This window comes from Mustela erminea, chromosome 6 (assembly GCF_009829155.1).
Source record: "Mustela erminea isolate mMusErm1 chromosome 6, mMusErm1.Pri, whole genome shotgun sequence".
In the NCBI taxonomy this organism is placed as follows: domain Eukaryota; kingdom Metazoa; phylum Chordata; class Mammalia; order Carnivora; family Mustelidae; genus Mustela; species Mustela erminea.
The window spans coordinates 24,691,510-24,712,251 of NC_045619.1; the positions used below are offsets into that span (position 1 = coordinate 24,691,510).

Sequence of the window (20,742 nt, forward strand, 5' to 3'; positions counted from 1 at the left end):
TTCAGAGCCACCAAGGCATTCTTAACTTCTTTTGCCAATTCCACCATCAAGTGGTTGCAAAGCCCTGTCAATTCTTTGTATTTCGTTTTTTCTTCAATCTCTCTTTTTCCACTTTCCCTATCACCACCTTGGTTTCAACCCAGCTCTTTCATAGAGTAGCCCTTAATTCCTCCTCTAGGTCCTCTCTTTTCTAATCTAATATATGCCATTTCCAGATAAAGACATCTATAAAATAATTTGCCAACACAAACGAGCCTAACTCACGAAAGCCTTTAACTGTTTGGTTTTAATCTACCCTTTCCTCCCCATCTCCCACTGATTCCCATGAATCCCTTCTCTCTCTCTTTTTTTAAAAATTCTATTCACTTGTTTTTTACAGACAGAGATCACAAGGAGGCAGAGAGGCAGGCAGAGAGAGAGGAAGGGAAGCAGGCTCCCTGCCAAGCAGAGAGCCCGATGCCAGGCTCGATCCCAGGGCCCCGAGATCATGACCTGAGCCGAAGGCAGATGCCCTAACCCACTGAGCCACCCAGGCGCCCCTGAATCCCTTCTCTTAATGGACGCTACTCACTGTCTAGGAGGCACTTTATGTGGCCTGAGCATTTATGTGACCATCACCAATGAGGCTTGCCCACACCTGCCACCACATCCATCCAGACCTATTCAACCCAGCTTAGTCCACATCCTCCATGTGGCTCTTCTCACCTCCAGAGCCCACCTGCTGCTAACTGCCTACTTTAGACGACACTCTTTATGTCCTGCTTTATCATGTCCTGCCTTCAGTTGTTCTATTTTTGGAATAAAAATGTGATCATAACAATTATATGGCTTGCTAAAAGTTTAGAAGCCAGAGAACCAATCATCTCTAACATATTGATCTATTCCATGCCTTTTTCATGTGTCTGTTTCCTACAGTTATAATTAGAGCATAAACACAATTGTGCATCCAGGGTTGCTATTGCTGTTGTTGTTGTTGTTTTTCACTTAGTATACAAGGGAGAAAAACACCTATACTTTTGGATAATATAGTAATGCACAGGAGGATAGGGGAACAGCTAACCCAGTTGGAAGGGGAAAGAGTCTAAAAGGAGCTGTGACAGCAATTTAACTGAATTTCTGAGGACCTGCCAGAGTTAGCCAGAAGGAAGAGAGAAAAAGAGGCAAAGGCAGAGAGTGTGCAGAAGTAAGAGGCACCGAGCACTGATGTTCATTTCAGAGATGGCAGATAGTTTCACTGTAGGATGCGCTAGAGAGCCTGTGGCCAGGAGCTGATAACATCACGGAAGGTTTGGGTGCCAAACAAGCAACATGAAGACCGTCTGCCAATGATGGGGAACCCCTTACTGTCAGTAAGTGCTTGGGCCAAATATATGGGTGAAATTGCTAACTTTTGATGATATATACAGCTAACTGTCTACTCAACGTTCAACCTCCTTTTCTTTCTAATAGCAGCCTGATTTTGTAAAGGGTGGCAATAAGCCAAATTAAAATACTCATCTCCCCAGACTTCCTTATGGTCTGAAGAAGCCAAATAAACCAGTTCTGCACAGTTAGATGTAAGCAGGCATGCAATGCTGCTGCGAAAGCTTTTAAGACGTAGTCGGCATATATCTTTTTTCCTTCTCTTTTGTTACATCTCTCTTGCCTAGAATGCAGACACAAGTCCTAGAAGTAGAGCAGCCATCTTTCAACCATGAGGAAGAAAACTGTGCATGTCCTGATGACTTTCTTGAGCAGCTGCACTTGTACTAGGCTGTATACCTCCTTGTATACCTTTTACCATGAGAAGAAAATCAGTCTTAGTTTGGTTAAGCTACTGAGTTAGATTCATGCAACTGAATGTGATCCTATCTAATAGAATGCCATATCCGTTCTTGGAGATAGTTTTAAAGATTTTATTTATTTATTTGAAAGAGAGAGCGAGAGAAAGAGCATGAGCTGGAGAGAGGGTACAGAGGGAGGGGGGCAGAGGGAGAGGGAAAAGTAGGCTCCCTGCTAAGCATGGAGCCCCAATGTAGGACTCAATCCCAGGACCCCAGGTTCATGACCTGAGCTACAGGCAGACACCTAAACAACTGAGCCACCCAAGTGCTCCCATTTCTTGGAGACTTGAATTGAACTTAGCATCTAAGAGATTCTGAGAAGTCCTATTTAACTTTAACACACTGTTAAGATTATTTGACTATAGAAATCTTTTTCTTCACAATACTTAGTGTGTCTCACTGTATGTGAGTGTTCTGCAGAAGTCTGAAAAATGTTACTCTTTTTGGGTTGATCCAGAAGACGAATAGTTGTGACATTCTACAGGATAGGGAATATAGGAGGAATGACATAAGTTAGGGGAGAAAGATGATTAATTTAGTTTTGAACGTGTTGAATTTGAGGTGTCTACTTAGGTGTCTAAGTAGAGCTGTCCATTGGCGGTTGGATATACAGCCCTGAATCTCATAACTGAGATTTGGAAATAAGCAGGTAGATGGTGCTTAATAAACTGCGATTGTCAAAGTAGAAAGCATTTTAGGAGTGTTTTTAACTGATGAAGAAATTAGTCTAGTTTTGATCCTTTCCTTTAACTGCCTGGCTATGCCACCTCTCTCAGAGAAGACTCCACTGAAAATCAGACACATCAGACGTCAAATCCTCACTCATGTGCGTACTGTGACCCGGTTCAGGCATCTGACTTCTCTGACTGTCAGTATCCAAGGGTTGACAACCTAACCTTAGAGGGTCATTGTGAGAATTGTAACACACTCAACACTGTGCCTGGAAGCTGCAGCTACTCCATCAATGCTAATGTCCCTCTCCCTCTAGCTGGAGAAGATCAGTTACCTCATACTTTCATTTCCTGTGTATTGCTTTCACAGACATGAGGCAACATTTAAAATTAAGCCAGGGCAACAATGTAGCTTCTGCCTATTAAAGATCTCTATGTAACTTGAAGATGAAATTCCAGGGCGCATCAGAAGAGATTGTATGTACATGATGGATTTGCATTTTACTATTGTATGGATTTAACAAAACTTAAAGTGCTTCCTGGGTCTTGCTGTTGTCTACTGCTTCATAAATATTAACTCATTTAACATTAATAGTAATCTTATTAATTAGATGCTATTATTATTCCCATAGGGCAGAGGAGGAAATAGTTGCACAGCAGGTTATTTATTTATCATTGCCCATAGTCACTCAGCTAGTAGGTGGTAGAGCCAAGTTCCTGCCTGGGAACTCAGGCCAGTCCTTGCTTCTAAAACACTACACTACTACATAAAAGACACAGATAAATAAAGGGAGTCACCCATATTGATTACTGTTCTTTCATCCTCGTGAGGCCTTTAGTCATTCTTGCTTTGTCTATTTTCTTACATTTAAAAGAATAGTAATTTGCCTCTGAGCATCTTTTCATCACTGGCAGGAGTAGCAATATGTATGGAAAGTTTTAGTTAAGGGCTATTTAGAGGAAAAGTTTTAAAATTTGTGTCAGTACAGTGCTGTCCAGAGTCGCTATCTCTGTAACAACAACACTGTTCTTGTTTGTTTGAACTTTCTAGGCTCCATATAATTAATTTAAACATGAGAGAGCATGCGTGCATTTTTTTTTTTTTTCTAAAGAAAACTACTGCTTACCTTCCTGGAAAAGCACATGTAGTTTCAAAGGCTCTCACTCCCTTCCTAGGAATGAGCAGCTGTAGCCAGGAAGCACATGAAGTAAGAAACAGTGCCAGTGGCAGGAGGCTTAAATTAAAGCTTAAGGAAATTCCCAAGATGATGTTTTAATGGGCATGGACCTAGGTAGAAAAAAAACCCACAGGATTATTTCAATGGAAATAATTCTCCATCTAATTTTTTCCCAACAGTCTTTTAGGTCCAAGAGAGATAAGATCGTATTTATGGAAAATTGATGGATAAACAATGATTTCTTTAAAAAAAATTGAAAACCCATGTCTGATCTCCAGTTTATATTTATTGGATGATCTAAATTTGGCACTTGCATCTTTCACATCACTTTCTCTCTCTGTAAATGCATGCAACTATTCCTGTTCCCTCCCACACACTGATGCTTCAAGGATAAATGAGATCATGTTTATAGTTCAATGAGGAAAGATACTAGGTGTACAAAAAATATCACTAGTACAAAGTTCTTCCTTCCCTTGGAATAGTGTAGTAATACCATGTGTATACATACAGTCTTATTGAAGAACCAAATTTTTCCATAGAAGTGATTATTTTTTTCAGAAAATAGATATTTATCCCATTTAGGACTAACAGTTTCTTTTTAAATTTTTAACCATTTTCCCAGTTTTCTAATTTGAACTTGTTGATTTTTTTCTTTAAATTAATATTTCTTGGGGCACCTGGGTGGCTCAGTGGGTTAAGCCTCTGTCTTGGGCTCAGGTCATGATCCCAGGGTCCTGGGACCAAGCCCTGCATCAGACTCTCTGCTCAGCAGGGGGCCTGCTTCCTTCCTCTCTCTCTGCCTACTTGTGATCTTGGTCTGTCAAATAAATAAATAAATAAATAAAATCTTTTAAAAAATTAATATTTATTGAATGCTTACTACCTGCAATGTACTTTAATAGAACTCTTTCCTTCTGATTCAACAAAATGTATCTTATCTTCTATCAAAAACGCTTCTTCATCCATAAATGAAAAGGGAATTTGAATTTGCTTCAAGGATAATATCAACCAACACCACAAAGATGCTAATGCATTTTTAAGCTACTGGAATATAAGCCCTAGACCTAAGTTAAGGGAAATACTAGTTCTGTTTTATTCTACACCAATCCAGATAAACCTGGACTGGAGTCCTAGATGCACAGTATAGGAACAACATTAATAAACTGTAGTATATCTGAAAGGGAGTGACTAAGCTGGTGAAAGCTGTGGAAATCATCCCACATGGACAAGTAAACGAACACTTGGAGAAGAGAATAGTTAAACGGAGCAATAAAACTTAACTTCAAATCTCTGAATACCTATCAGAAAGGATATTGGACCTATTCCACATAGTTGCAGAAAAGTAAACTATAAACATAGAATTTTTTTTTGTATTCTTGCTATTTTTATCTTTTATTTTATTTTTTTTTTAATTAACACATAATGTATTGGGAATCTGGATGGCTCTGTTGGTTAAGCAACTGCCTTTGGCTCAGTTCATGATCCTGGAGTCCCAGGATCGAGTCCTATATAGGGCTCCCTGCTTGGTGGGGAGTCTCCTTCTCCCTCTGGCCCTCCTCACTTCATGGTCTCTCTCTATCATTTTCTCTCAGATAAATAATAAATAAAATATTAAAAAAAACATATAATATATTCTTTGTTCCGGGGTACATGTCTGTGAATCACCAGTTACACAACTCATAGCACTCACCATAGCACATACCCTCCCTGATGTCCATCATAGATCCAACATAGGTAGAATTTTAAGAAGAGAGATGTCCCAGTTAAATAAAACACTACCAAAAATGAAAAGGACTTCTTTGGGACTTTTGTTTTCTGAGGTTTCTAGAACAGAAACTACATGACTATTAGAGATTTTGTGGAGAGATTTCCTACGGGGTGAGAAGTTGGGCTTAAGGACCCCTAAGTTCCCTTCTCAATGCTGAATATCCTGTATTATTCGGAACCTCACTCATTGTGGTAAGTTATAACAGAGTGAAACCTTTTCAGCCTTTTAGTGCTTTGTCTCTGCACTAAAAGGCCTCACTCAGGGGCACCTGAATGGCTCAGCCGGTTGGGCATCTGGCTTCAGATTAGGTCATGATCCCAGGGTCCTGGGATCGAGCCCCATGTTGGGAGGCCTGCTCAGTGGGACCCTTCTTCTTCCTCTGCTCCCTACCCATGCTCTCTTCTCATTATCTCTGTCTGTCTATCCTCAAATAAATAAACAATTTTTTTTAAAGGTCTCACTCAGACTGCTATGTGTTTTTTTGTTTTTTTTCTTTATGGCTATTTTTTATAGTTCTGTCATCCTTCTTATTACAAGGTGGCCTCAACTCATTCCTTCTTTTAATGTCATCCCACTTCATTTTAATTTGTTACTTCTAATATGTTGTGGTCAAGGAAAACAGAATAACCAAACTTATTAACATTGCATGAATAATTTAAATGAACATCTGAAGAGGTCTCCCATGAATAAGGTCTTTGGTGCATGGACTTTTTGTCATCTGTTTTAGTTCTTAAAGGCCTTTTTAGCTTTCTTCCAAGTTCTTGGGGGGTATTCTAGATTTAATTCTGGAAACTTGTTATTGAAATTCCAGAAGTTTGCTAAGGTTCCTACTAATTCATAAAATTTAAGAAGAAAATTCTAAATCCATTACTGATTTTTTCCAAAATAATCACAAGCAGTGATAAACTCATCACTGAGCAAGATTTTCCTTATGTAGATAAACTTCCCCTGAACAGCTTCTTCAGAATGGAAATAGAATTTATAACTAGACTATGTAACCAAATGAAATTGATTAGAATGCTAATTACTTTTCTCTCCTAAGCTGTTTTGCATGGGAAGTATTGGTGTAAAAATACAGATTCCTTTAGAATATAGGTAATCATTCTGATTTTGTTGGTTTTCTTCTTAACCCTGTACTTACATATGGCAATAGTTTAAACATAATTCAACAATATTTAATGAGGGGTGCCTGGTGGCTCAGTCCTTAGATAAGCTTCTGCCTTCGTGACTCAGGTCTTGATCCCAGGGTCCTGGAATGGAGCCCCGCATCAGTTTCCCTGCTCAATGGGGAGCCTGCTTCTCCCTCTCCCACTCCCCCTGCTGTGTTCCCTCTCTCACTGTCCCTCTCTGTCAAATAAACGAATAAAATCTTCAAAAAGTATTTAATGAAAACTTATTCTATACCTAGCAGGTGCTCTCAGTTAAGAATAATGAAGAATATAAGAAAAACATAATAGGGGCATCTGGATGGCTCAGTCAGTTAAGGTGGCTGCCTTTGGCTCAGGTCATGATCCCAGGGCCCTGGGATGGAGCCCTGCTATGTTGGGCTCCCCCACTCAGCAAAATGTCTGCTTCTCCCTCTCCACCTGCTGCTCTGCCTTCTTGTTCTCTATTTCTTTGTCAAGTAAATAAATAAAATCTTAAAAAAAAAGGAAAAGAAAAACATAATAATGTTTTATATAAACTAAGTATGAAAGACTACTTTGCCATCGAGGTACTTAATGTCTTGTTAAAGAAGCAAGAACTAGTTATAAAGCAATCAAGGAAGTATCTTATCCAGGCAGGACTCGTGCAGATAGTAAATGTTTCTGAAATCTGTAATGAGAAATGGAGTAGTTCCGCTCAATACCACAGACTCAGGGGTTAGTAATAAATGTGCTCTTTCTTTAATTTGCTTTGGCCATTAGGTTAATATTGGGGCTATGAGACTTTAGATATTATAATTTTCTATCATTTATTTGGTAAAAAGAATAATTTGGAGAGGTGTTCCAGTGACTCAAATGAGAGAGTGTCCATAAGATATGAAGAGAACCCCAACACTGCCAATATTTGGAAACTCAAAGGGTTTATTTCCTAAAGTGTAATATAAATTGCTGTCCCATACCTTTTGCCACTCCCCAGTATTGGCCAGAAGAATAATTTTAATGTCTCCCAAATAGATGAAGCTGACTTCATCCCAGTTCTTCTTGGGAGATACAAATTTCTTATATATCCCCAGTTGAGCCATGAAAAATATGAACTTGAGACCCAAAACTCTGAATTGTCATCATCAGTAACACACAACTGAATTAGGTACTTGTAATGTAGTTAACTTTTGGGGAAATATTCAAAGGCACAAAATGAACATGGCAATAAAACACGGCTGTCTACTTAACTTTCGCCTCCCCCTGGATGTGTGCATGGAATCATATTTTCATAGAAGTTGCAAAAGTTCCAGACTCCAGCGCTATTTAATCTCTTTCCATAAGCAGCAGCCCTGAGCAATCCTATCCACAATTAGCTGCTTCTGGTTGCTACTAAGTTGCCCCCATAACTTACTGCACAACATTATTGTTTCACAGCACTATGCATTTTATATGGAGTGAAAGTGCTTGGAAAGACCAATTTCTCTTTGTCATGCCCCTGCCTCTAGACAAGGATGTTTTACGCTGCCTATTAGCCAGTCCTGTGACCCTTTTCTTTTAGCACCTTGGGTCTGAATTAGGGAACGCTTTTAACATCAAAATGGATACACCTCTGGTAAAGTAAGCATTGATTGTTTAGCCCAAATGCCCCCCCCGCCCCGCCCCGCCAAGGCAGCAGAGAAGCAGCGAAGGCCACTTAGCAGTGCGCTTTCCAAAGCCCACGACCCAGAGCCGGGCTGGGGGTTCCTTTCTTGGACTGCGAGGCTCCGGGAGAAGGGGTGGTGGAGATGGGGAGTGGAGGGGAGGGTTTGTTTTGCTGGGGGATGTGGGAAGGAGGCGCTAGCCGGTTTCGCGGTTTTTTAAGCCCCTTGGCATGTCCTGACCTGATCAAGAGGGAGTCAACTGCTCTCTGGAATGTTCCGGGAGAAGGTGGGAGACTGCTTCCCAGAAGAGGCCTGTGGGTGCTGGAGGGCACCAGGGGGGTCACGCAGGGAGATGCAGGGCAAGCGCCGGGAGGAGCGCGAGAAAAGCTGGGGGCCGAGGTGACCCGTACCCGCGGGGGCTAAGGCGGGCGGAACGAGCTGGTAGCGAGGCTTCGAGGGCGGCCCGAGGGGCCGGGAGACCCCTCCCGGGGCGCGGCGGCGGCGGCGACCCGGCAGCGCAGGCTGCACCGCCCCGGCTGTCAAGCGAGCGCTGGGGGCGGGCAGGAGGAAGGGGTGGAGGTGCAAGGGGAGGAGGGCTGGCACCGGAGCGCCGCGGTGTCGGTGCAATAAAAATGCATCCCATGGAACTGCCCATGGAGAAGGACGGGACCGAGACGCGGCAGCGAGAGGAGGTGGTAAAAGCGGAGGAGGACGCCCGGGAGGCAGCGGCGGCAGCGGCGGCCGGGAAGTGAAAGGTCTCGCAAAGTTCAGCGGCTGCTGCGGGCGCTGAGCCCCCGGCTAGCGGCGGAGAAGCCCGCGGGACCGCTCCGCAGGGGCTGCGCGGCCAGGCCGGCTATGGTCCGGGGGCTCCCGTCGCCCCTGAGGTGCCCGGGCCCCTCCAGGCCGGTGCGCGAGGGTCACCCCACCGCCCGGCGCGGCCCCGGCCCGCGGCTCCCAGCAGCCGGCGCCCACTGACCGAGCTTGGCGCCCCAGGAGGGGGAAGAAATAAAGAGCCCCAGTTCTTCCCGAGGACTGTTGGCGCTTCATCCCACAACCGAGAGGGCTCAGCTCCCTCCCGCACCCGCCCGGCCCGGGTCCTCCCGGCTCCTCCCGGCCATGGGGAGCTGCGCGCGGCTGCTGCTGCTCTGGGGCTGCTCCGCGGTGGCCGCAGGTGGGTGGTGACGCTGCTGGGCCCCCACCCCCTTTCCCTCGCTCTTTCTGTTCCCTACCTCGGGACTCGGGGGTGCAGGGGAGTGCGGGCTGGGAGCGCTAAGCTCAGCTCCGGAGGATGAAATGAGTGGCCATGTTCCGCCTCTTTCCCCCGGGTCTCTGCAGTTTAAAATACTATTGATTTTTTTGCAACTGCGATACACATGCCCTTAGATAACCCGATATCCTGGGTGCGCCCTGCCGGAGATACCACGACCTTGGTTTCTTTCTCGTTTTGAGCTTGTGAAAAACTGCTTTTCCACTTTGTGAGGGAACAAAGGACCAAGCTCGCCATCCCCCGGCACTTCATGGCCTGAGGAATGATGGGGAGGGATGGCCCAGCGACCCTGGGCGCGCGTGGGCCGCGGCTGCTCTCTCGTGGAGAGCGATCGCCGCAGTCCCCCACCTCATGCTGGGCACTAGGGAACCAGGTAGGGACACCTGGGTGGGGTGTGTGTGCCCTTTCTCCACGGCAGTGGCTGGAACGGAGTGAGACCCCCGGGCTGGGAGGTGGTGATAGGTGGTGATCACCCTGGCTTGCACTAGCTGGCTGGCCGCCCCTAGGGAACTGGTACCCTGGCTGAGGCTCCGTGGGAGGTCGGGGGCGGGTCTGCTCTCTGTCTCGGTAACTGGACGGCCGGCAAAGGTGTCGTCAGAGGCTCTCTCCCTCCTGCTCCCACCCCGGCTTTCCTAGGCTGTCCTTGGCCACCCGTTCCCAGCGCGCCGTTTCTAAATTCGGGAGCCCCCCTTCTGTTCCTCTCCCTTCCCCTTGAGGTCACCTGGTTTCTAGTCAGGGGTAAGGGCAGCTCACTGTGTGAGGGGGAAAGAAAGCGAGGGACTGACTCTTCACGCATCCAGTCTCTCAAACGTTTCTCCTTTGCTCTAGAAAGGGGGGGGGGGTGTGGGCTGGAGGGACGGACTGGTGGACAGAGAACATTGGCGCCCTGGACCTTCCCTTCTTCCACTCTGCCCCCCAGAGACGCTGGCAAACAGTAAAGCAAAGTTTTAGAATCTTCACCCCAATCAGCCAGATTCAGGAGCATCCTAGCTAGACTTGGATAGTCACTTCTTTGCGGAGCTCCAAGTATTTTGCCCACCAATTATTTATCTGGCTCCAGTCCTTTCTGTACTTACTACTTTGAAGACATTTAGAACGACCCAGTGCTTTCCCCCAAGGAGCCATTAGAGGTCTAAGATTTTACTTTAATTCTTCTTAGGGATGCACCCCTGCCTGCCTTTATGCATGCTCCCCCCAACCACAAAATGAATTTTATTAAATCTTTCCCTTTTCAAACCATGTTATGGCAAAAAACATGCAAGCAATCAAGAGGTTGTAAATAAATATCACAAGGCAAGTGTTTCAAGTCAAAAATACTTGTACGGGCAGTATATGATTTTCCCTGAAATGCTTTGCAGGTGAGTCATAGCTCACTGTGTGTTTGGGTGATCCTGGCCACAAGCAACTGTTGCTGCCGCTAATCAGAACAGCGGCAAACAAGAGTCTGGGCATAATGCACTTTGAATTTGACATTTAAAAAACCGTGCCTAAAGAAGCCCTTTCTTTTGGTTGCAGAGGCTATGTGGGGCTGGTGATTGTCAGTCAGTGTGTGAAATGTCTCTGTTTTAGTCTAAGCTGTCATTTGGCTTCTCCAACAGCCCAGTGATAACAGTTCAGAGGTGCTCTCTCTTAGGAAGCAGAAACGTTCAATTAGCCAGAATTTGGGGTTTGACTTCCTTTTCCTTCTTTCCTTCTCTGTTTTAACTTCTAAAATAGATGATTTTGCTTAAGGTATTCATAATTAACCTGACAAACCCAAATTAAAGGATTAAAATCCATAGTCAAGATGTTAATAAGAGGATAATGTTTATCATCTTAAGTCATTTTGAAACATTAAAGTCTGTTGGACCTTTGTTTGGATGGAAGCACATGTTTCTTTAAGAAGGTGTTTTAGTTCACAGATAATGTTTAAAGGTGCTGTTAGTGGCTGCCAGACTGTAAACATTCTCCTGTTAAGCAAACAGGCAACTACTATATAATCTGTCATAGGTAGAAGCCCTCAAGAGGCAGAGAGCATGTCAAATAAGCTTTTCTGCCATTTAGCAGTTTAGAGATTTCTTCCTTCGTTATATTTACTCAATATAAAAAATAGATATTATGTATCTGAGCACCAGTGGTCTCTCATTTTGCCTCCCTAAGTGAGAGCTCACTGTATATTGAGAAATATCTCATATTGCTTTTCCTAGGGAATTTGTCCTGTCACATTTTTGGATTAAAAATATAATAGAATAAAACATTTCCTCCTTAATGCATCCTAATAAACCTGTTAGATAATGCTAAGGACTCAAATTATATCTGAAAGACTAAATTTGATGATCTTAAAAACATTATTGTTTTTAGGGATTATTTAAGTCATACTTCAAAACAAACACGTATTTCAAATATAGGGAAGGTTTAGATGTTTAGAATGTTTAGAATGTACTTTTTAAGCAAAGTGCTTAAAAAGTTCAGGCCAATATCTTTCCCCCAGTGTTTCCCTTTTCCTTCCTCTCACCCTTTATCTGTGTGATTTTCCCCCCTTGATGTGAATCGTGTGTCACCATGAAATGCACACGCACACACGTGCAGGCTTGCACACGTATAGACAAACGCACTGGAAACGCAGGACAGTATTCTGTGCTCCAATTTGATAGAATTTCCTCTTTAGTGAAAGTCTTAAGCTCTTTGGGGATAACTTGACCGTTGAAGACAGAAGAGCTTTCCAGATGGGTTTGTCTTGAATAACATATGCTTTCCCTTTCCTAGGACTGAGTGGAGTCGCTGGAGTGAGTTCCCGCTGTGAAAAAGCCTGCAACCCTCGGATGGGAAACTTGGCTTTAGGGAGAAAACTCTGGGCCGACACCACCTGTGGCCAGAACGCCACTGAACTGTACTGCTCCTACAGTGAGAACGCTGATCTGACTTGTCGGCAGCCCAAATGTGACAAATGCAATGCCGCCCAGCCTCACCTGGCTCACCTGCCAGCCGCCATGGCAGACTCATCGTTCAGGTTTCCCCGCACATGGTGGCAGTCTGCTGAGGATGTGCACAGGGAAAAGATCCAGTTAGACCTGGAAGCTGAATTCTACTTCACTCATCTAATTATGGTGTTCAAGTCCCCCAGGCCAGCGGCCATGGTGCTGGACCGGTCCCAGGACTTTGGGAAGACATGGAAGCCTTACAAGTACTTTGCCACGAACTGCTCAGCTACATTTGGGCTGGAAGATGATGTCATGAAGAAGGGAGCTCTTTGCACTTCGAGATACTCCAGTCCTTTTCCGTGCACTGGAGGAGAGGTAAGAGCACGCGTTTAACTCCACGCTGTAAGTAAGGTAGAAAAATGTTACCAGCCCACATTTTTTTAAAGCATGAAGGTGTGCTTGTAGCAACATGAATGAAATTAGAATTTTTCATGAGCTTTATTTGTCATAAATTATTTCTCACCCTTAGATATGGATGTGTAGTCAATTTCAAGCAGGTTGTCCACTGGCGGGGTTTGGCTGGGAATTCTAAGGTTTTAATTTTCTTAATTTTAGGAAGAGTAGATACGTGGCATCATCACTCTATCTTTGAGGTTTAAAGAGCTAATGATTTCTTCAGTTAGTGAGACTATTTACTGTAATTCCGAAGGAACAGGAGTTACTGAGACAGCCAGTTCCTGGAGTCCATGCATGCTGGTATCTTCCTGAAACTGTTAACATAAATAGGAAGTAAATAAAACTAAAGCCAAGGGAGAAAAAAAATCTGTTTGTCAGAAGGATACTTTTGTATAACAGTGGAGTTTTATTGTTAAGATTACAAGAATGCATAGCAAACAAATGAGGGTAGTGTCTTTTAAGATACAAAATTTCTTTTTGGACTCACAGTTGCAGTTTAGGGACTTCTATCTACCCTGGGCCCCAAACCATCTCAACCTCATTTTGCAAAACAGCCTCCTTAGCTACTAGTCCAATTTCTGTATGGAATGTTTTCTCCTTGTTTCATATTTCCCCTTCCCTCATGGGAAAACAGGTCTTTTTAACTTATGTGGATATACCTAAAAAAATCCCCCTAACCCCTGTATAGCATTATGAAAACATTTAGAGAAAACTAAGTTAAGTGAAATCAGATTAAGAATGTAAAATACCATCATGTAGATCAAGAAATATGGATTTCAGACAGGTGCCCGGCTGGCTTAGTTGGCAAAACTCAGTCAGAGTCATGTGTTCAAGCCCCATGTTGGATGTAAAGCTTACTTAACAAATAAAATAAAATAAAATCATGTTTAAAACATGTTGATTCTGAAAAAAAGGGGAAGAGAGAATATAATCTTTCTAATTCTGGCATGTATCATGAACCCACAGACTAAAGAAGTGGTTCTCAAGTAGGGGTGTTTTTGCCACCCCCTCGACCCTCCCAGGGGACATTTAGCAATGGCTGAAGACATTTTTGCTGGGAGAGGGATGCTGTGGGCGTCTCGTGGGTGGAGGCCAGGGACTGCGAAAACTCCTACAAGACGGTCGTCTCACTCCCACTCCCACCCCCAACAAAGAATTCTTAGCCTCTTGTGTTAATAGTAGCAAGGCTGAGAGAGCCTGGACTATGTGTGAGGCATATGTCCAATGTCTATAGTACAAGAGCTACAAAGACCAAGATAAGCTCTCTTCTAGTAGTCCTAGCCGTCCTTTGTATTACTATTCTCCGGCTTCCCAGATGATTGTACTTAGGAAACACTTAGGAGCCCCTGCTATGTATTAGGCACTGTAGTCAGTGCCACTAATTCTGCCTTTGGTTTGGGGAGAGGGGTGCTTGCGAGCGGCCTAGTGAAGAAGCTGGTCGGGAACTTCTTCCCCCTGCTACCAAAGTCACATATGGACTTTAGCCATGTTACCCAGCTCCTTCTTCTGTGTGCTGTCTGTGGACTGGGCACAGTGCCGCTGGCATGGGAACTAAGTGGGAGTGGCACAAACAGCCAACAGATGACTTTTCCTACTTCTTCTTCTTGGTCTCTAAAGTTGGCACCTGGGTGGCTCAGTCAGTTAAACATCCGACTTGGTTTTGGCTCAGGTCGTGAGCCATGAGGGTCACGAGACGGAGCCCTGCATGGCGGGGGGGTGTGTGTGTGTGTGCCTGAGATTCTCTTCTTTCCCCCCCTGCCCTCTTGCTCATGCTCTCTCTCTCTCTCTGTCTCTCTCTCTTTCTCTCTCTCAAATAAATAAATACATCTTAAATAAATAATAAAGTTGGCTTCATATTGTAAACCCATGTGCACCGTGTCACGATGGACGTTTTTAAAAGATACCAGGACAGGAAAGAGACGGATAAGTTGGACTCATTGTTTTCTTATGTGGAGAACACTTTGTGTTGCAAACAAGGGAATGGCTTGAACTCTCAAATTGCTTTGGAATTGATCCACACGCTCATATCGGTTCCCTACATCTCAGTGCTACTGGGCCATGTGTATCTATGAAGTAGCAAAAATACAGTCTTTCAGTAACCAGATGGCAGGCGTGCTTGCTTAGCAAATACCACATTGAATGCATTACAATGGCCCAGCAATTACTTAGAGATAACTAAAGTAACATTTATTTAACTCAGAGTAGAAGCAAAATCTTATCTTCTTTTAAAGCCCAACTACTTATTGTCATCAGTGCTTATTATATCAAATTTCAAGCACAGAGAGACTAAAATTTGTGTTAGATATTTTGCTTTTTATATCCAGTTTTAGTTACCTTTTATATCCAGTTTGTTTGAGTAGAGTTCAAATTCAATGGCAAGAAAAAAAAATCAAGAGCCATATGGTTCCCTCTCAAGTATTTTTGCAAGCATACAGTAAACCATCATAGAATTTCTTCCCTTTAGAGCACGGGTTTGGGAGTGAATCTTTCCCTCCTGAGTTGGAAAGTAGAAGAGAGTCTTCCTCAAACATAAGGTTCAGAGGACACCTCCCTGGAGGTGTTTACTACCTATGTCTCCTGTGTTGCTGTGAAATATAAGTTAGTGCTGAACTACAGATTAATTTTGCAGGACAACACTCTATCCCCAGTCTCCATCTTTGGAAACTGACTAGTCAGAAAAAATAAGCCAATTACCCTAGGGTCAAATAAGTCATCTCAAATTTCATTTGTTGCTTACTTATACTATTACAGACCTCTATCTTTCTCCATTCAATATAAGACTTCTTAGGACTTTTCTAGGTATTATCCTACTACTCAGGCTAACATAACTATATCCCAGACTTAATTTGTTTCCATTATTCATTCCAAAATACTTCTTTGGGCTTTTAGGGCCTTAGAGAGACCTGCAGCTTCATGTCTAAGAAATCAGATACCTCTATCTTCAGAGTTGAAGGCACCAGACATCTGAAAGAGGACTTTCAAAAATATGGGCCCCAGTGGGGTGCCTGGGTGGCTCAATCAGTTAAGTGTCTACCTTCAACTCAGGTCATGATCCCAGGGTCCTGCATGGGGCTCCCTGCTCATCGGGAGTCTGCTTCTCCCTCTCCTCCCCACTTGCACATGCGCTCTCTCTCAAATAAATATATAAAATCTTTTTTTAAAAACAATACAGTCCTCAAAAGCCTCCCAGAAGAATACTTTTTAAATCAAGTTAAATCAAGGTTAAATCTGCTATACAACAACTTCCTAAACTGGTCAGCATTTACAATGAATGGTTCTCCTGCAATGTGTCTTTGCAGGACAGGAAACCAAGGCTCAGAGGTGAAGCGACTTACCCAACAACATTGCATTAGTTAGTTTTATGGCAGAAGTAGGACTAAATCATGGGTCTTGTAACTGTAAGTCTAATGTTTGTTCCACAAAACTATGTTCTGTTCTCATTATTGACCTCCAAAGAACTGCTTGCAGAGAGATGTCTGCATCTCTCTCTTCTTGCTCACTCTGTCACAATCATTTGTTACTCATTTGGATGTGACATGAATGTGAAAAAGGTGGTGCCAAACAGCTTTCTCCTGAGCAGGAGTGTCCTCTGAGTATCAGTGGTGTTCTGGGCATAAAAGGTTGGGAAACACTGAGTGGGTTTAGCAAAATGAACACCTGTAAAAATACATAAACGTTCTCATTATGTGACCTGTGTTCCCAAGTGGGAAATATAGGATGTGACATTCCCAAACTTATTTACCCAGTGGAACCCTCTTTTTGCAGAACTCCAATTACTAGCTTTCAGAACCCCAGGAATCCCCAGATTACAAGTTGGAAAATGCTGGGATGGAGGTGTTAAGGCTCCCCAAATTCCAGTAGAAGGACAGATGGGAGAGATGTTGTTCAAGGGGGACAAAGTTTCAGTTATGCAAGATGAATAAATTCTGGAGATGATGAGTAAATTCTAGTGAATTTATAATGAATAAATTTTAGTGTACAGCAATGTGACTATACTTACCAACATTTCCTTGTGTGTTGGTAATTGTGTAATTGTGTAATTTACTAAATTACTTGTGTAATTTACTAAGAGGGCATATCAAGAGTCTCACCATACATATACAAAGAAAGTGGTAACTGAGGTGATGGGTACGTTAATTAACTTGAACATGGTGATTATTTCACAATGCATGTGTACATCAAATCATCAAATCATACTCCTTAAATATACATACTTCTCAATTTTCACATATATCTCAGTAATTTTTAAAAAGGCACAGAGAGGCCTGGTGCTTGTCATGGTTTGACATCAAAGCTCTATGCCCGTTGGGGGCTTCATCTTCTACTTCGCTGGAGCAGTGGGTAGTAATAGCTTTGAAGCTAAAGGTAAGAGGTTCGATCAGCTTTGGGGGGATTCAGAGAAGCACTGTCAGACCCCCTCTGGGTACAGAAAACAGAGGAAAGTGAGGAGTTACAGCAAATCATTTCAGGCTCTGCACAGTGAGGCTTCTTTCAAAGGGAGTTTCAGTCGTCACTGTTCAGGAGACAGCAATGTTCCAGTGACCTCAAGGCACCTCTAGGGTGTTGGAGTCATCATCTCAGAAGCGAGCATTGCTGCCCCTTGCTCTATAACTTACTGCTAGAAAAGCTCTATTCAAAATTGGATAGCAACCAACCAAACCACACAGACTTTTTTCCCCCTCTAGGGCACTATGAATATAAAACATTCAAAGGGAGGCAGCAGCACAGAGAAGCCAAGAACAGAAGAAGGCTGGTCTCAAATGAAGCACCAGGGAAGGATAGTGCCAGCCTTATTTGCCTTGTATTCCCAGCATGTAAGCGCATTGCTGGGATCACAGTAGGCATCCAGTAAATCTGTAGCTGAATAAATGAGCATGAACAGATGAGAGAAATGACAAGGAAGAGCATATCCTTAGATGACACAGAGGGGGAAAACGAATATAAGCCTCGGGGAGGGGGATAAGATTCAGAAACCCTGGTTAACATAGAGAAATTGAACTGGTAAAAATATGAGATAAGCTGTGGTTGGGGAAAGGCAGCTAATGAAGGACCTTAAATTACGTTTATTCATTCATTTGTTCATCAAATAATTTTTGGGCTTTTAGGTGTCTGATGCCATTCCAGGTGCTGGGGATATGGTGGCGAATCAAAACGACGAAGTCCCCGTTCCCATGAGGCTTAGGTTCTGGGGGAGGGGGTTAAAGGGAGAACAGAAAACCAATACTTAAGTAAAATATAGAGTATGTCAGAGTGTGATAAGGACCAAATTAAATAATTAAATTAAAAGAAATAAATAAGAATAAAAAGAAAGAAAGGAAAAGAAAACAAGGTGGAGGTTAGGGAGTGCTAGCAAGGAGGGCTTGCTGTTTCTAAACAGATTGAAAGATTCGTGCTCGATGGAATAGTCGAGAATTCTGAGTTCCTGGCAAGTTATTCTGAGTGAACAAAATCTGTAATTATGGGTCCCATGTCTTCAGCCTGTAGATATGGAAAAATGAAGTTGTGTATTATAATGACAAACATTGTGAAAAATCCCTCTTGCAAGTGTTTCTTAGAATGAGAGCATTTGAAAAGGAACCTACATGTCATCGATGGAAAAACACATGACTGATGAGTAATCTGAAGCCTAAAGGGAGTTAAATGACTTGTCTGTAATTACTCAGCTGAAATCCGTGTTTCCTAACTTGTAGCCCAGTGCTATTTCCACTATAATAGTTTGAAATTCTTTTGTCTCAAGTCAGGTGGTGTGAAAGATACAAAAAAGATATACATTCCTTTCTTTTACTGTCCTTACAATCTACTGGGTCAGAACTTAAACATGATCCTTGGGGTGGCTAATTTATTAAATAATATGAGATAGTGTATGATTAATTCCCAGATATGTTGTGCAAATAACATGCCTTTCAAAATCTGAGTAATCATTTGTCTCTTTGAAGGATGTCTCTTTGGCACAGAAAAGATTACATTTTAATACCTTGTGGTAAAGTCACTGGCACAAGTGTGCAGAAAATGATTAATTACTTAATCAGGTTTTTGCAGGTATTTACATTTACAATATGCTAAGCAATAGTTAGACTTTTAGCTGAAAAGATAATGTAATACATGAGTTGGAATACTTTCTAAACACTCCTCTTTGGTTAGCTCCTTGTGTTTTCTTAATCACTGAAACCTGCTTGTGCCGATTTTTGCAGTAGCAACACCATGAGTCATGGGGGCAGCGAATACCCATGTGGCAGGCATTCTGTAGAGTGCACTATACCCCTTATTTGCACGAGAATCCTGATAACTCAGGTCCAGTAGTAACCCCATTCTACAGAAAAAGAAACTGAGACTTAGTGAGTCAGAGTAACTTGGTCAGACTCAAATAAGAAATGAGCCAACCCACGCCAGAGCAGGGATTATTAGTTTGCCTTTAAATTATTTACATGATTAGGTTTTATTATAACTAAAATTTTTTTTTAAAAAGTCAACTAGCTAGTAGCTGCTTTAAGTCATTTTTCTTACCAAGCTATTCATCCAGTGTATTAATGTTTTGCTTTGAAGCATATTCCTAGGTATAATTTTGTTGAACTTCCTTGAAAATAAAATGTTGTATATATTTGTTTAGAGTGTTTCGATTAGCCACACCCTGGGATACTCCTTTCCTGCAGGGGTGGGGCCAGAAATTTATAACAGTGTTCTTCAGGAAAAAAAAAAATACCTTTAGTTTCAAAAAAAATCCACAAGGCAGTTGTTAATTAAAATTACTTAAAGAAGCTACATAAAAATTAGAACCAACCCAGAGATTAAATCAATAAAGTTCGATTTATTGGTTTCAAAGAATAGACTCTTCCTCCAAAAATACCTCCTTTCTAGCTATTCAAAAAAAGAAGTCTGTTAGCATCTGTTTGCTTTGCCTTTGTTCAATTAGATGGTTTAACTTTGCTAATATTTTGTTAAAATATTCTGGAAACTTTGAGAAATCAGATTATAAAATGCCGAGTTAGCAACGAATGATTCACATTGAAAAATTAAGGCCAGACATTGAAGAGCAGACAAGGAGCAGGCACCGCGGGTCAGGTATATCTGGGCATAGAAGAGGTGCTTCCTACCACGGCATGGAGAACCCTAGAAACCAGTATGGCGGTGATAGGGATTGAGGGCTCAGGAAGATGAGGAAAATGAATCATGACAGAGAATACAGAAGTTACTGCTTCTTTTTTTTTTTTTTTAAGATTTTTTGTATTTATTTATTTGACAGATCACAAGTAGGCAGAGAGGCAGTCAGAGAGAGAGAGGAGGAAGCAGGCTCCCTGTCAAGCAGAGAGCCCGATGCAGGGCTCGATCCCAGAACCCTGGGATCATGACCTGAGCCGAAGGCAGAGGCTTTAACCCACTGAGCCACCCAGGCGCCCCAGAAGTTACTGCTTCTGAACAGAATCAGAAGTGTCTGAAAACTCAGTAAATACAACCCTCTCCCTCCTCTGCACCCCCCATGTGCTCTGTCACTCGCACATGACCATATCACGTCCCCTACCTCTTCTACTCCTATAGTGTTCACTTCTTGAGGAACTCTGTTGCATCTACCCTTGTGTGTGCCCTGTGGCTCCTAGCCCCCAGCCTCTGTACCTGGCACAGATCTCTGCAAGGCATAACTGTCCAAAATACATTTATTGAATTAAATCATACTGAATCATATGAATGTTTATTAATTATGTTGGATATTACACATCTACCACTAAGTGCTAAGCTTTTCAAAGTAGTCATGATTCATTTATTCTTTCTATAATTCTTTATAAAGCATCTCCTATATGCCAACCACTATTTTAGGAGTTGGAGATACAGAGCAAAAAATAAAAAAATTCCTACCCCTGAGCTTACATTCTAAATGTAAGATGCTAAACAAGATAAAATATATTCAATGTTAGACAGT

General features: G+C 42.6%; 1 protein-coding gene across 2 annotated transcripts in view; it reads left to right on the forward strand.

Moving 5' to 3' along the window:
- The first annotated feature begins 8,673 nt into the window (after window positions 1–8,673).
- Window positions 8,674–20,742, forward strand: part of NTN4 (netrin 4) — a 112,247-nt gene continuing 100,178 nt past the window's right edge. Inside the window, exons 1-2 of one of the 2 annotated variants that reach the window (XM_032346734.1) lie at window positions 8,674–9,378; window positions 12,220–12,749. In XM_032346734.1, the coding sequence (XP_032202625.1) occupies window positions 9,324–9,378; window positions 12,220–12,749 (585 nt within the window). In that variant the 5' untranslated portion in view covers window positions 8,674–9,323. The remainder of the gene's footprint in view (window positions 9,379–12,219; window positions 12,750–20,742) is intronic. The other variant, XM_032346735.1, reaches the window with a different exon arrangement.